At 39.9% G+C, this 12,768-nt stretch overlaps 1 protein-coding gene across 1 annotated transcript in view; it reads right to left on the bottom strand.

The window, feature by feature from the left end:
- Positions 1 to 12,768, bottom strand: part of Sorl1 (sortilin related receptor 1) — a 163,196-nt gene that overhangs the window by 88,997 nt on the left and 61,431 nt on the right. Inside the window, exons 10-12 of the mRNA XM_078047182.1 lie at positions 12,046 to 12,163; positions 11,754 to 11,827; positions 3,992 to 4,080 (exon numbers count right to left, since the gene is read on the bottom strand). Coding sequence (XP_077903308.1) covers positions 3,992 to 4,080; positions 11,754 to 11,827; positions 12,046 to 12,163 — 281 coding nt within the window. The remainder of the gene's footprint in view (positions 1 to 3,991; positions 4,081 to 11,753; positions 11,828 to 12,045; positions 12,164 to 12,768) is intronic.

Genomic DNA, 12,768 nt, shown 5'->3' with positions numbered 1-12,768 from the left:
TCACCCTTCGCCAGCTCCCAATCTGCACTCTTACCACAGGAGAGCTGCCATCCCACACCAACTCAAGCTCAAGCTCTTTCTAACCCTGGATGGCAATCCGACCTTGCTTTTTATCCTCTAGCTTTAGCTCAAGTTCCATCTCTTCTGAGAAATACAGGATAAGGCCCTCATTGTGGCTCCCACTGCGCCCTGTGTTCACCTCCATCTCATACCCCACTATATTTAAATGACCTGGGCCTGTGAGGGTTTTCTACTAGATTACGATTCATCAGGAATAAGACCTCTCCCCTCACTTTCCTATCCTGCACCTGGCACCTTTTCTATCAGATGGAAGGGGCAATAATTCAGGCTTGTTAAAGCAAATAAAATAAACTGCACTGAATCTTCAATTTTTTTTAACCCCATCTCTTAGTTTCTTAACAGTTAAAAGGTGATAAAGACACCTGCTCCTCTCCACCTCAAGGGGCAGAGGAAGCCACATGGGGATTGAATGGGAGGCTGGCTCTGCAACTGCCCCATAGTGTCACTTCTAGTGTTAGGGCTGAACCAAGATAAGAGGTAAACTGCTGCCTCCCACATCCTGTGGGGCTGTGTTCAGAACTCAGGTCCAGAAAAGACAGCTGCTCTGCTGTGTGTTCTCTTTGCAGGGGCTGTTCAGGATTCCCAGAGGGAAGCCCTACGTTGGAAACCTCCTCAGATAAAAGATGCTTTGGGGTTAATCCAAAATATTATTAACTATCAATAATATCACCATGCTGACAGGCAAACTGCCAAGAAGAAGTGGAAACTGATCTCATCTTTCCTGATCAAGCCAACAAATGTGTTTGGATTTTTTTTTTTTTTTTGGTCAAGATGCAAAACACAACAGCCTGAAGAAAACTGATTATACATGAAACTGCTCCCATGCATCCCCCAAGCAGGTTCCTGCTAGCAGCATGCTGAATGAATGCATAAGTGAATCCTCAGCACAGGCTCTCATTCAATCATTTCAGACATGTAGACACAACAACAAAACAAAGTGTTCCACTTCTTACTCTCAATTTCAATTAACAGTAACAAAGGTAACAGTCTCAGTAGAGAATCAAGGCAGATGCTGAAACAAATAACAGTCAACTCTTAGTTATCTGTGCTAATCAGGGAGAGAAAGACATGCATAATTTAAATGAACAACCACCAAGGAGGTGGGGGATCCAACTCTTAAGTACCATTCCTACCTGTCCCCACTACCTCTAATTAGAATGCCAGCTGCTACTCTGCTTGGCTTTCCTTCCTAAAAGGGGTATCAGGTCAGAAAGCATCCCTTCAAAACAAGGTCCTCTTCCTGGCCCCTCTTTCTCATGGAACCTCACTGGGCTATCACCCTCACCCAAGCCATACCACACTCACCTCTGTGTCCTTAATGTCTAGCACAACATCTGGTTCATCATAGATCTTCCAAAATCATTTGTGTAACTGAATTAATTTCCCACAGAAATATTCTTATGCTCCAGTGTGGGTATTGACTCCTGGCAAATCACATTATTTCTTCATGTGGACACTGAGGAAGGCAGACTGGATCATCTCTGAAGTCTGCTGAGTACCGCCATATTGCTCACTTCTGGGGAGTCCCCATTGTGCTCAGAGGCTGACATTTACATAGAACACAACAGCAGTGGTCTCCCTTGGAGCTGTGCAAATGGCACCCTACCCAATTCCTTTCAGTGTCATAAATCAGCAAAACAAAAAAAAACCGAGCTTGGAAAACAGAGTATGCTTGACCTACTTATTGATCAATCAAATATTTGCTAAGTGCCTTAGCAGGCACTTGTATAGAATAAAAATACTTGTCTATATAAAGGCCTTAGTAATGAGCTAAAGAATTCAGGCATTTAATGAAAAGGTAATTAAAAAAAGGAGCCAGAATGTGATCAATGCTAAATTAATGGGATGGCCAATAAAGGCTATGAGGTTCAAAGGACAGAGAGATCGCCATGGTGAGGAGAACGGACTTAGAGGGAGATGAAGCCCTAGACCAGCAACAGATATCCAGTTTTGTCAGAAATGGCCTCACTCATGCCTGGGTATTGCACTGAATCACCACTGCGGTTTAAGGATATGAACTAACTTCAATATTAATTCTCTCCAGAGCAGCAGGAGGACAGGCCAAACACCTCTGGAAGCAACACAGTGAGTAAAAGATCAGGTGGCTACAAGGATTTGGGCCAAGTTCCGGCTGATAGTTAGGACACATGTACCTGTCAAGAGGAGGCCTGTCCATTTTTTCCATATTTGCAAATGCCTTGTTTGAACTATGCATTACAGACACCTCTAAATGACCTACAAATAGAGGAAGACTATTCTGTCCATAACCCCCAAAGTCTACAACCCTGAAGTCATTAAGAAATGCCTGGGGAGGGCGTTAGGATATTCTGGCAGCAGGTTTGTTTTCCTGGTGTGTTTTGCTCCAGCTAGTGTGGAATGACGCTGCAATCCCGGAGCACATATGCGCCGACAGATGGTGTAAGAGGACTAGAATCACACTCGCTCCTTCAGAGGAGCCAGCTTGGAATGCAAATGTAATCTGTGGAGAAGTTCAACAAGGAAATCGAGAATGGACTCTAAAATCTGAAAGCCATACAAAGAATAAAATGTATTCCGAGGAAGCCATGCTCTGTCCCTGCGTGACTTCCACACAACAGTGGTGTACTAAACACTACAATTGTTTCTGAGTCTTTCTCACAGCTAGGGTGGAACTCGTAAAGGTGGGGGACAACATCCCTTTCCTCTTCAGATACACAGCACCTGGCACAAGAAGTGCTTGCTAAACGTGTGAGGTATGAATTAATAGATACACAAATGTCAGCGCAAACGTGGGAAGCACTGCGCTTTGTGACTATCATCGTCTGAGCAAACACCAATCTGAACATGAATGCACTGTTGTGTGCAAACAGGGCCTCCTGTGACTCTTGGCTGCAAAGAGACAGCTGACCAGTGCCACACAGAACAAGGACAGCCAGGTGGAAAGCCAACACCAGCGCTTTGCTTCTATCTGCTTCCTGGAGGCCAGGCTGCTCAGCACATGTCCAATTAACCACAGGCGAACAACCAGCTGCTAAGATCTCTCATTTCAAACCACCCACCTCTCTTTTGCTGCTGGCTCTGATTCTAAAAGGAGCTGAGGAAAAGAAAGCTTTCTTCCTTGTTCTAAACAAGATGATTACTGAAGCCTCTCCACTTCCCTTAGTAATTTAGCCAACAGCTTCAGCTCAAAAACAAGGAGAAGTGAAGGCCAGCCTGCCCTGACCAAACATCAATTGTTCAATAACTCCATGAAATTAATCAAAGAGCTGGTGCTCATAAAATCAGGGCTTAAGGGAACAGAAATTATAAACCCTTGACATCACTCTTTTCAGAACAATATATTACAGACAGTACAGGACATAATCTGAAGACCTTAGTGTTTAACAAATGGGAAGACCTTGGGCAAGTGACTTCATCTTGACGAGCCTCACTTTCCTCATCTGTAAATAAAGCAGTTAGGCTCTAACATCCCTTCAACTTCTATGTATGAAAACCCCCGAGACCAAATGTAACACCATCAAAGTTAACTGGCTACAATGGTGGATGCATTCTGCAGTTATTATTCATGTATTACTATTTATTGTTATTATATATTATTAGTCATCATATGAGCAAATCTTTGTGTGTCACACTTATGCAAAGCAAAGACAAGTTAAAGAGTCCCATTTTAGTCATTATACATTCTTTATATTTATGTAGTTATATTTTTTAAACCAATAAATTATTTCCCTTGTTTCTCAAAACAATCCTATGAGAAGAAAGAGTCGGTTACTATGCCAACTTTATAGATATGGAAAGTTTAATTTCCAGAGGCCTCAAACTGTGCTGCCAACAACCTAGTGCTATAGAGAAATAATCCACCTACGATTACAGATATGAATTTCTTGAACAATGTATTGCTGCAAGAAAAGGCTTAGTCAGAGACACTTACTTCAGCTCATTGGTTTCCATGCCCTGGGCGATGGCCATGATGATGCCGCCATGATCTCCCCAGGTGTAGTAGTGAGGTCCAGGAAGCGCCTAGAGAAGAGAAACCAGGGGTGAGGCCACCTGTGTGCAGGTAACCATGCAGAGACCATGCACATGTGAGCCTGTACACACACACAGCAATGTCAACCATCTGAATACAACTTTTCAGTTTACAGAATACATCCACATCCATCATCTTATTTACTCCATTCAATCCTGGCACAGGCAGAGCCATGTTCTCAGATTCCAATTTTTTCCCAAACAAAGAAACAAAGTTGACCACAAATAGCAGAGGTAAAACTCAAAACCAGATCTCTGACTCTCATTAATCAGTGACTAAAAATTAACCAGCTGGGGCTACAGGGCATAGCTCATTGATAGGATGCTTGCCTAGCATGCCTAAGGCCCTACGTTCCATTCCTAGCACTGAAAGAATAAAATCAACCAACTAGATTTCCAATTCTACTATGATGGTGTATAGCTCATCCTTCCTAGCAATTACAACTAAAAATTCTGGGTTAAACTTGAAAAAACAAAAAACAGCCACCAGAGGATACTGAAAAGTCAACAAAAGCAGGCATCTTGTGAACAGATTTAAAACCTGGAGAAGCTACCCACATACTTAGGGGTATCCTGATACAGCTTTGACCCAAGGGAAAGCCCCAGTTGTGGAGCATCTCATTTCTAGTCAGAGCTCAAAAGCTGATAAGAAACTTTTTATGTCAAAGGAACTAGGAAAAGAGCCCCTACAAGCTGGAGAGAGTGTGTATGGAATCCCAGAGGGCAGAGTGTCAAAAGAGTAAATCCCTTACTTCTGTGTATGAACTTACATAAGTCTCAGCCTAACCCCCAAACTACACATGCCTAAAACAAACCAAACTAGCATAGCAAAGGCTTAGCAGACTGAACTGACATAAGAGCTACCACCTACAGAAAGAAGATAGAATCTAAACTGCCTGACTGTACACTAAAACCAAAATACCAACATCCTCCAGAAAATTTAATTTCATGCATTTCATTTGCATGTCCAGAATACAAATCAAAATTACTCGCATACACTATTCAAACATATCCATAAAACGAGTCTAATTCTCAAAGGTAAAGACAATCAACAAGTGCAAATCCAAGATGATCCATGTAGGGGTTTTAAAATAGCCTTTATAACCATGTTCCATAAGGCAAAAGAAAACACATGTGAAATAAATGAAAGATAAGGATTCTCCACATGGAAGTAGGAACTATTAAAAATAAAAGAACTATATAGAGATTTTATAATAGAAAAACATAATATCTGAAATAAATTCACAGATAGTCTCAACATGAGAAGAGAAACAGAAGAATTAGTGAATCTGAAGATAAAACTGATCAGTAGAAATTATCCATTTGAAAGAAAACACGGTGGGAAAAAGAGAGCACCAAAGACCTATGAAACAATAACAAAAGGTTCAAGATACATATTTGGAGTTTCAGAATAAAAGGAAAAAAGTACAAGGCAGAAAAACTATTTGAAGAAATAATGGCTGAAATTTTCCTAAATTTGGTGAAAGATATAAATTTATAGATTCAAGATCAGTATCCCAAAACGGGATAATCTCAAAGAAAACCCCTCCTAAATATATCATCACAAAACTGCTGACAAAGAGGTGGGAAAAAAACCTTAAGAGCATCTAGAGAAAAATTACATACTATATACATACATGAAAATACATGTATATATGAAAATGACATGGTATATGCATATATGAACACTAACATATTCTGTGAAAATGACATTATATACATACTACATAACTGAAATGACTGCAGGTGTCTCATCAGAACCCAAGGAAGCAAGAAGACAATGGGACACACCTTTAAAGTACAGTCAACCCAGAATTCAATAATAAAGCAAACATGTCCTGTGACAATGAAGGTAAAGAGAGATTGCCATGAAGGAAAAGCAAGAGAACTCACAGCCAGTGGACCTGCTCTACAAGAAATGTTAGGCAGTAAGGAAATTTTCCAGAGGTAAAGAAGGATCTTCAGGAATAAAGGAAGACAGAAATGGTAACAATTTGGGAAAAAATTCAAGATTGCTTCTTTAGCCCTTAAGTTCTTTAAATTTCTTAAGATGATTTAAATCAAAACACTTTACCTTTGCAGTGTGAGCTGATGTGATACAAATGGCCACAACATAAAGATCCAGAAGGAAAAACAGACTGATATGGTTGCAAGATTTCTAAATTTTATATTAAATGTAACATTAACTCAAAGCAAATTGGAAGATAAGTTGTATATACTTGAGAACAACCACTAAAACATAAAAACTAAAAGACAATATCTAAATAAAAATATGTTACTATCTAAATAATAAAAAAGGATCCAGGAAATGAGAAACAGAGAAATTGAAAACAAAAGCAATAAAAAGAAAATACATAATGAAATAATAGATTGAAATCCAATCACATCAATAACTATATTAAATGTTAAAGTTGGCAGTAATTCAGCTAAAAAGCAGAGCATGGGCTGGGATGTAGCTCCATGGTAAAGCACTTGCCCAGGAGGCAGGAGGCCCTGGTCAGGGGTGGGGGGAAAACACAGCAGAATGAATAAAAATGCAAGACCCTACAACACGTTGCCTACAGAAATCACCTTAAATCTATAGACATGAATAGGTACAAAGTGCACAAATAGACAGTAAAAGATGTACTATCCAAACACTAAGCATAAGTTTAGAGACACTATTTGAATATCAGGAAAAATACATTGCAAGACAGAGGGTATGACCACAGGTGAAGTGGGGGATTTCACAATGACAGAGGAGACAATTCATCAGAAAAGATAATAGTAAATGTGAATACACTTAGTAACAGAAGCTCAAGATACGTGGAAAAATAAAACTGACAGAATTTAAGGAAAAGCAGACAATTCTGCAATCACAGTAAGAGATCCTCCTATATCTTTATCAACAATTTAAGTGGATCTCCCTGCCACCATCACCCAAATCAAAATGAACATAGGTCATCTGAACACTATTAACTGCTTTCATGTAAATGACAGCTACAACCATGACTCGAACACCCACAGAGCACACATGCCTTTCCAGTGCTCATGGAACGTTCACCACCGCAGACGTGCTGGACCATAGGGCAGGTCCCACGGAAAGAAACTGAAACCTACATAGAGTACTCCCAGGCTACAGGAAACTATCTCAGAAATCAAAGACATAAGTATGAAACTCCCAACACCTGGAAATTGAGTAATACTTTCCTAAATAACCTACCAGTCAAAGATAAAAATCAAGAGATGTAATGAATGCTGAAAACGTTCTGGAATTAGACATGAATAACACTGTGACTCCACTAAAAATTCCTGAGCTGAATATTTTTAAATGGTGATTTTTATGTATGTGAATTATATCTCAAATTTTTAAAAGGACATTAAAAACCCTGACCTTAAAGATAATAAAAATGCTTCATACCTAAACAGGTGGCATTTAGCTAAAGGAGTATCTAGAGAAAAACTTGTAGCCTTAAATGTTTATATTAGAAAATATCTAAAATCAATGACCTAAAGGTTGTATCTTAAGCTACAAAACAAGCAAATACATTTAAAAAAAAACAATAAAAATAAGAAATCAACAAAACAGAAAACAGATAAAATTAACAGAATTAAAAGTAGGTTATATGATGAGATCAACAATGCTGACAACTTAGAACTAATCAAGAAAATACACAAAACACCAACATCGGTAGAGAGAGAAGATGTGAGGGAAGGGGAGGGGGGGTAGTAGGGGATAGGAAAGGTAGCAGAATACAACAATTACTAATAGGGCATTATGTAAAATTGTGGATGTGTAACCGACGTGATTCTGCAATCTGCATTTGGGGTAAAATTGGGAGTTCATAACCCACTTCAATCTAATGTATGAAATATGATATGTCAAGAGCTTTGTAATGTTGTGAACAACCAATAAAAAAAATAAAAAAATAAAATATAAATAAATAAAAAAAATACCAACATCAGGAATGAAATTACCACCAAAGATACTACAGACATTAAAAAGATAATAATGAAACACAACTAATGAGATTAGGCCAACAAATGCAACAACTTGGATGAAGAGAGATTTCTTCAACTCTAAAACTGACCAAAAAAGAAAAGAAAAAGTCTAAATAGTCCTATCATGCCTAGAAAATTTCCCTCTTTCTTTAAATTAGTAAAGAAAATATATCACCAATCTTCACACAAACTTTGTCAGAAAACAGAGGAAGAAGGATTACTAATCAGCTTGTTTCATGATAGCAAATAGTAATATAAAAACTTGATAAAGATATTACCAAACAATTAAATTATATATTATTATCTTACAAAAATATAAAAATTCAAGAATACAAAAATTCTTAACAAATTTAGAAAATTAAACCTATCCATATATAAAAGTGAAAATGCATAATGACCATGTAAGGTTTATTCCAGCAAATAAAGGTTGCTTTAATATTCAAGGATCAATTAATGTAACATGTCACATCAACAAAACAATAGAGAAAATTTATATTATTTTAATCAACATAAAAATAGCAATTAACAAAATTCAGTACCCAATCATGATTTTAAAATATTCAACAATCTAGGAATTACAGGGAATCCCCCACACCTTGATAAAGTATATGTATAAAAATCTATTGCCAACAGTATATATAATGGTTTCCCCTTTACAAAAGCTGAATCGCTCCCCCTAAGACAGGGAACAAAGCAAGAATGCCATTTCACCACTTCTATTCAACAATGTATGGAGATACGAGTCATGGTAAGAGGAAAGAAAGGACAGAAGAGGGAAAATGGGGGTGGGGAAAAAAGAGAAAAAAAAAAGTCAGAAAAAAATGAAACTGCCCCTCTTTGCAGATGGTATGATTGCTTATAGATTGTCTTCAATGTAACTCTAATCATTATCCTAATGGGATTTTAGAAACTGACAAGCTGATTCTGAAATGTGAATGAACATACAAAGGATCTTCACAGGAAAAGAGCAATTTTAAAAATAAACAGATGGAGAACTTAGCCCTCCTTGACTGAATACTTATTAATAAGACTTTGGTAATTAAGACAATTTGATACTGGTGAATAGACAGACAAATAGATCAATGCAACAGCAAAAAGCCCTGAAACAGACCATGTTGCCAATTGATTTTCACATAAGTTCCAAAGCAATTCAACAGGAAAAAGTATTTTCAATAAGCAGAAAAAGTGATAAAAGAAGGCTTTCCAATAAATGGGTCAATTAGAAAAAAAAAAAAGGTTGCTAACTCTTCCCTTATACCATATGTGAAAATTAACAAATGAATCATAAACCTAAACATAATGCCTAAGACAATTAAATACATAAAATAATACACAGGGCGGGGGCAGGGGGATGGGGAATAAACTGAAATTAAACAGAGTGATGATCTGAAGTTCTAGCAAGCAAGTGGAACAGCAGAATTCTCACACAGTGCTGATGGAAAGGTAAAGTGTCTTCACTCTGAAATATAATCTGACAGCCCTTTAAAAAGTTCAGCATGTACCTACCACACTGCCCCACCATTCCATTCCCTGGTATTTACTCAAGAGAAAAGAAAAGGACCCACATAAAAAAGATGTACATGAACGTTCATTATAGCCACATCTGTAAGAAGTGAAAACTGGAAGTTCATCAACAGTTGAATGGATAAACAAATTGTGATAAATCCCTACAGGGGGATGCATATCAGCAATTTAAAAAAAGTAAGGAATCATTGATACATGAAATAACATGGAAGGAATTAAAATCATCAGGATGAGTGGCAGGAGCCAGGCAAAAAGGAACAAATACGGTGTGTCAATTTATATAAAATTCTAGAAAATATCAACTGGAAAGAGGATGTATTGAAAAAGGACACAAAGACACTTAGGGGAGAGAGTGACGGAAATGTCTGTGGTCTAAACTGTGATGGTGGTGGTCAATTCTTATGAAATTAAACTCTTTAAATATGAGCAGTTTACTGCACTTCTGTGTGCCTCAATAAAATCACTAAAGAAGAAAGTTTAAGAAAAGAATTCTGAGGATCAGAGAACTGCACAATTCATTAGTAGGAAGAGGAGAACCAGAATTGTTGTCACCAGTGTCCCAGGCAGCACTCTGCCTGCTCCGTCCTACCTCCTCCTCCCTTGCCTCTGCCTGCCACATGCCCCAGACTGTGCCCCTGAAGCAAAGGCCATCCACAGAGGCATAGAGGCTCCCTCAGGGACACAGTCTCAACATTTTCATCCCCTTGCTAGTTCTCTGCTAGTCCCCAAAATAAGGTTCCTGAGTGCTGGCTGCTACAGGCATCAAGCATGCTGCAGGGAGGCCCTGACAGCAGTCCACAACAGCCAGACGACAGCAGTGGAGAAGGAACAAGACTCAGCTTTCCACCCAGGAGGAAATCACTTGCACATGTTCAGACGCCCGCTTATACCAACAGCAGAAGGTACAAACAAATCACAGGCCTATTCACAGAGGAGAGGACACCCAATTCCAAAAGGAATGTCCAGCTCCAAGGAAGGAGAAGGCAACTGCTTACTCTTTCCTGGGGAAGCAGGAAAAGAAAGACCAGAAAATTCCAAGCCATTCACTTTTAACTACTCAGTTCTTATCAACCTCCCTCACTTCACCATGTGTACTATGTTCCCTACCATGCTATGTACAGGCCTTAATATACGCATGTGCAAGCATGTGCGTGCACGCACACACATGCACGCACGTACACACATATACATACACACACACACACAGTGTCTGGGCCCTATATCTCTCATTTGGAAGGGTGGCAAGACTGGACACACATAAGATAAGGTGTGTAACAGTCTCTATAAACTACAGAGCCAAAAAAAATGTAGGGCATAGTTATTGTTTAATACATTACAGATTTAAATATAAAAGTGTCCTGACATGGTGCTCAAGCAACTCCTGCCTATTGAGGGGCTGAGTTTTACCCTGATGGTTCCTGGCATCCTCAGGGTCACCACTGAAAGCAATCCCTTCAGAATAAGACCAGAAGCATTTCCTTTGGCCTTAAAGTCTTGGGAGGCAGATGAGAAATACCTTTTTCCAGGTTTGAGAATTCCCTAACCCCCAAGGCTGAAGTTGAATTGGCATCTTGGGGCTGGAGAACCAGCTGCACCTTCAGAGCTGGCAATAATAAGTGCTGAAGATACAAGCAAGTTAGGGCACCTTAACACAGAAATGGTCTCCTTCCGCAGCACAGAATGAGATGGAAATGCCCACAGGTAAGACTTCCGCTCCAATATTACACAGAAAAATACCACCATCACAGCTACCCTGTCATTTGCTGATACCCTCAGCAAATATTGACTGAGCACTCGCTCATGCCAGGCGTGGTTACGGCCTGGTGGTCAAGAAGTGAGCACAGCAGACACTGTCTTTGCCCTCATGGATTGGATAATCTTGGAAATTTTGGTCAAATTCACAGTTGTTTTTCACAAAAAAAGTGAAAGCTTCCTTTTTCACTTAAAGTAACATCTGGGGAAATTGCGAGTCCACATAACAAGGGGTGAATAAAAATCAGGGCAGCCGGTTCTCATGTGTGGCTTTGGGTCCCTCTCTTTACTTTACAGTTGTATTGGGCATCTCAGGTGACCACTGGGAACCATGCTTGTCCCTGAAACACCAAGGTGCAATCCACATCCTCACACACACACATCAACCAGGCAGGGTGGGCACTGACCTCTCGCCACCGGGCCCCGGCACTGCTAGAGATGTACACGTTGGTCTTGCTGGCCAAATTCTTTCCCACTGAGCCTAAAAAGTAAGAGGAAGAGTTATTTTTCATTTCAAGGATATATCAGAGAATCACCTTGCCCAATAGGAATTTCAAAGAAATATCTAGCAACTAAGAATGTCTTAAAACTACCCAGAGTGGGCACTGCTGGAGATGTGGGTGACCACTCTGTATGGGGCTGCACATAACCAGCCGAAAGAGGCCCCTGTGAGAACAGGCAAGACAGACAAAACATTACCCGTGGCAATGATGAGGCCAGGGGCTGATTCCTTGGACAAGATGGGCATTCTCCGGAGCTGGAGGCTGAGCAGCTGACTGAGGCGTTGGGCCAGGTGGAGGGAACAGCCCTGAGAAAGCTGCAAAATAAAGTTGCAGGTGGTGTCAGTGTGTAACATGTTGCCTAGATCTCCTGCAAACCCAGAGGCCTGGGTGGGGACCTCAGGGCTTGACACAGAACCAGGAGGCCTGGCCCTGAGGAAACCAAACTCACAGCCCAGCTATGTTCTCACACACACCGCCACCCAGACAGAGCGGGTCATCTGCATCCACATAAATGTTCCTGGTTGAAAAAAATAATTTAAGAACTCCGTAAGACTCTCAGGGAATAACATTTATAAATCAACGTTAACTGAGGTCGACAGGAAAGATACCCATCTCCCTGTATCACCCAGAGATCCTCTCAAGTGACTCAGAGTTAAAGAGAAGTGAAATGATGTTGTGGTATTTATTTTCTAAGTCAGGGGAGAGGAGTTTCAAATATGATTCCAGTAATTCTGTCAGAAGAAAAAACAAGAATCACAAGTCATCAAGTCCCACAGATAAGCTCCCAGAAGTACAAAATACGATATCTGAACGTCAAAGATGCACATTACATTGGTAAAGGGTGTTCTACATTTTACAAAGATGTGGCTGTACAGGGCAAGGCTTCAAGTGATTTAAGCTGGCCTCCATCGCTCGTGCC

This window comes from Ictidomys tridecemlineatus, chromosome 4 (genome assembly GCF_052094955.1).
Source record: "Ictidomys tridecemlineatus isolate mIctTri1 chromosome 4, mIctTri1.hap1, whole genome shotgun sequence".
Lineage (NCBI taxonomy): Eukaryota > Metazoa > Chordata > Mammalia > Rodentia > Sciuridae > Ictidomys > Ictidomys tridecemlineatus.
This window is presented reverse-complemented; position numbering and strand designations above follow the sequence as displayed.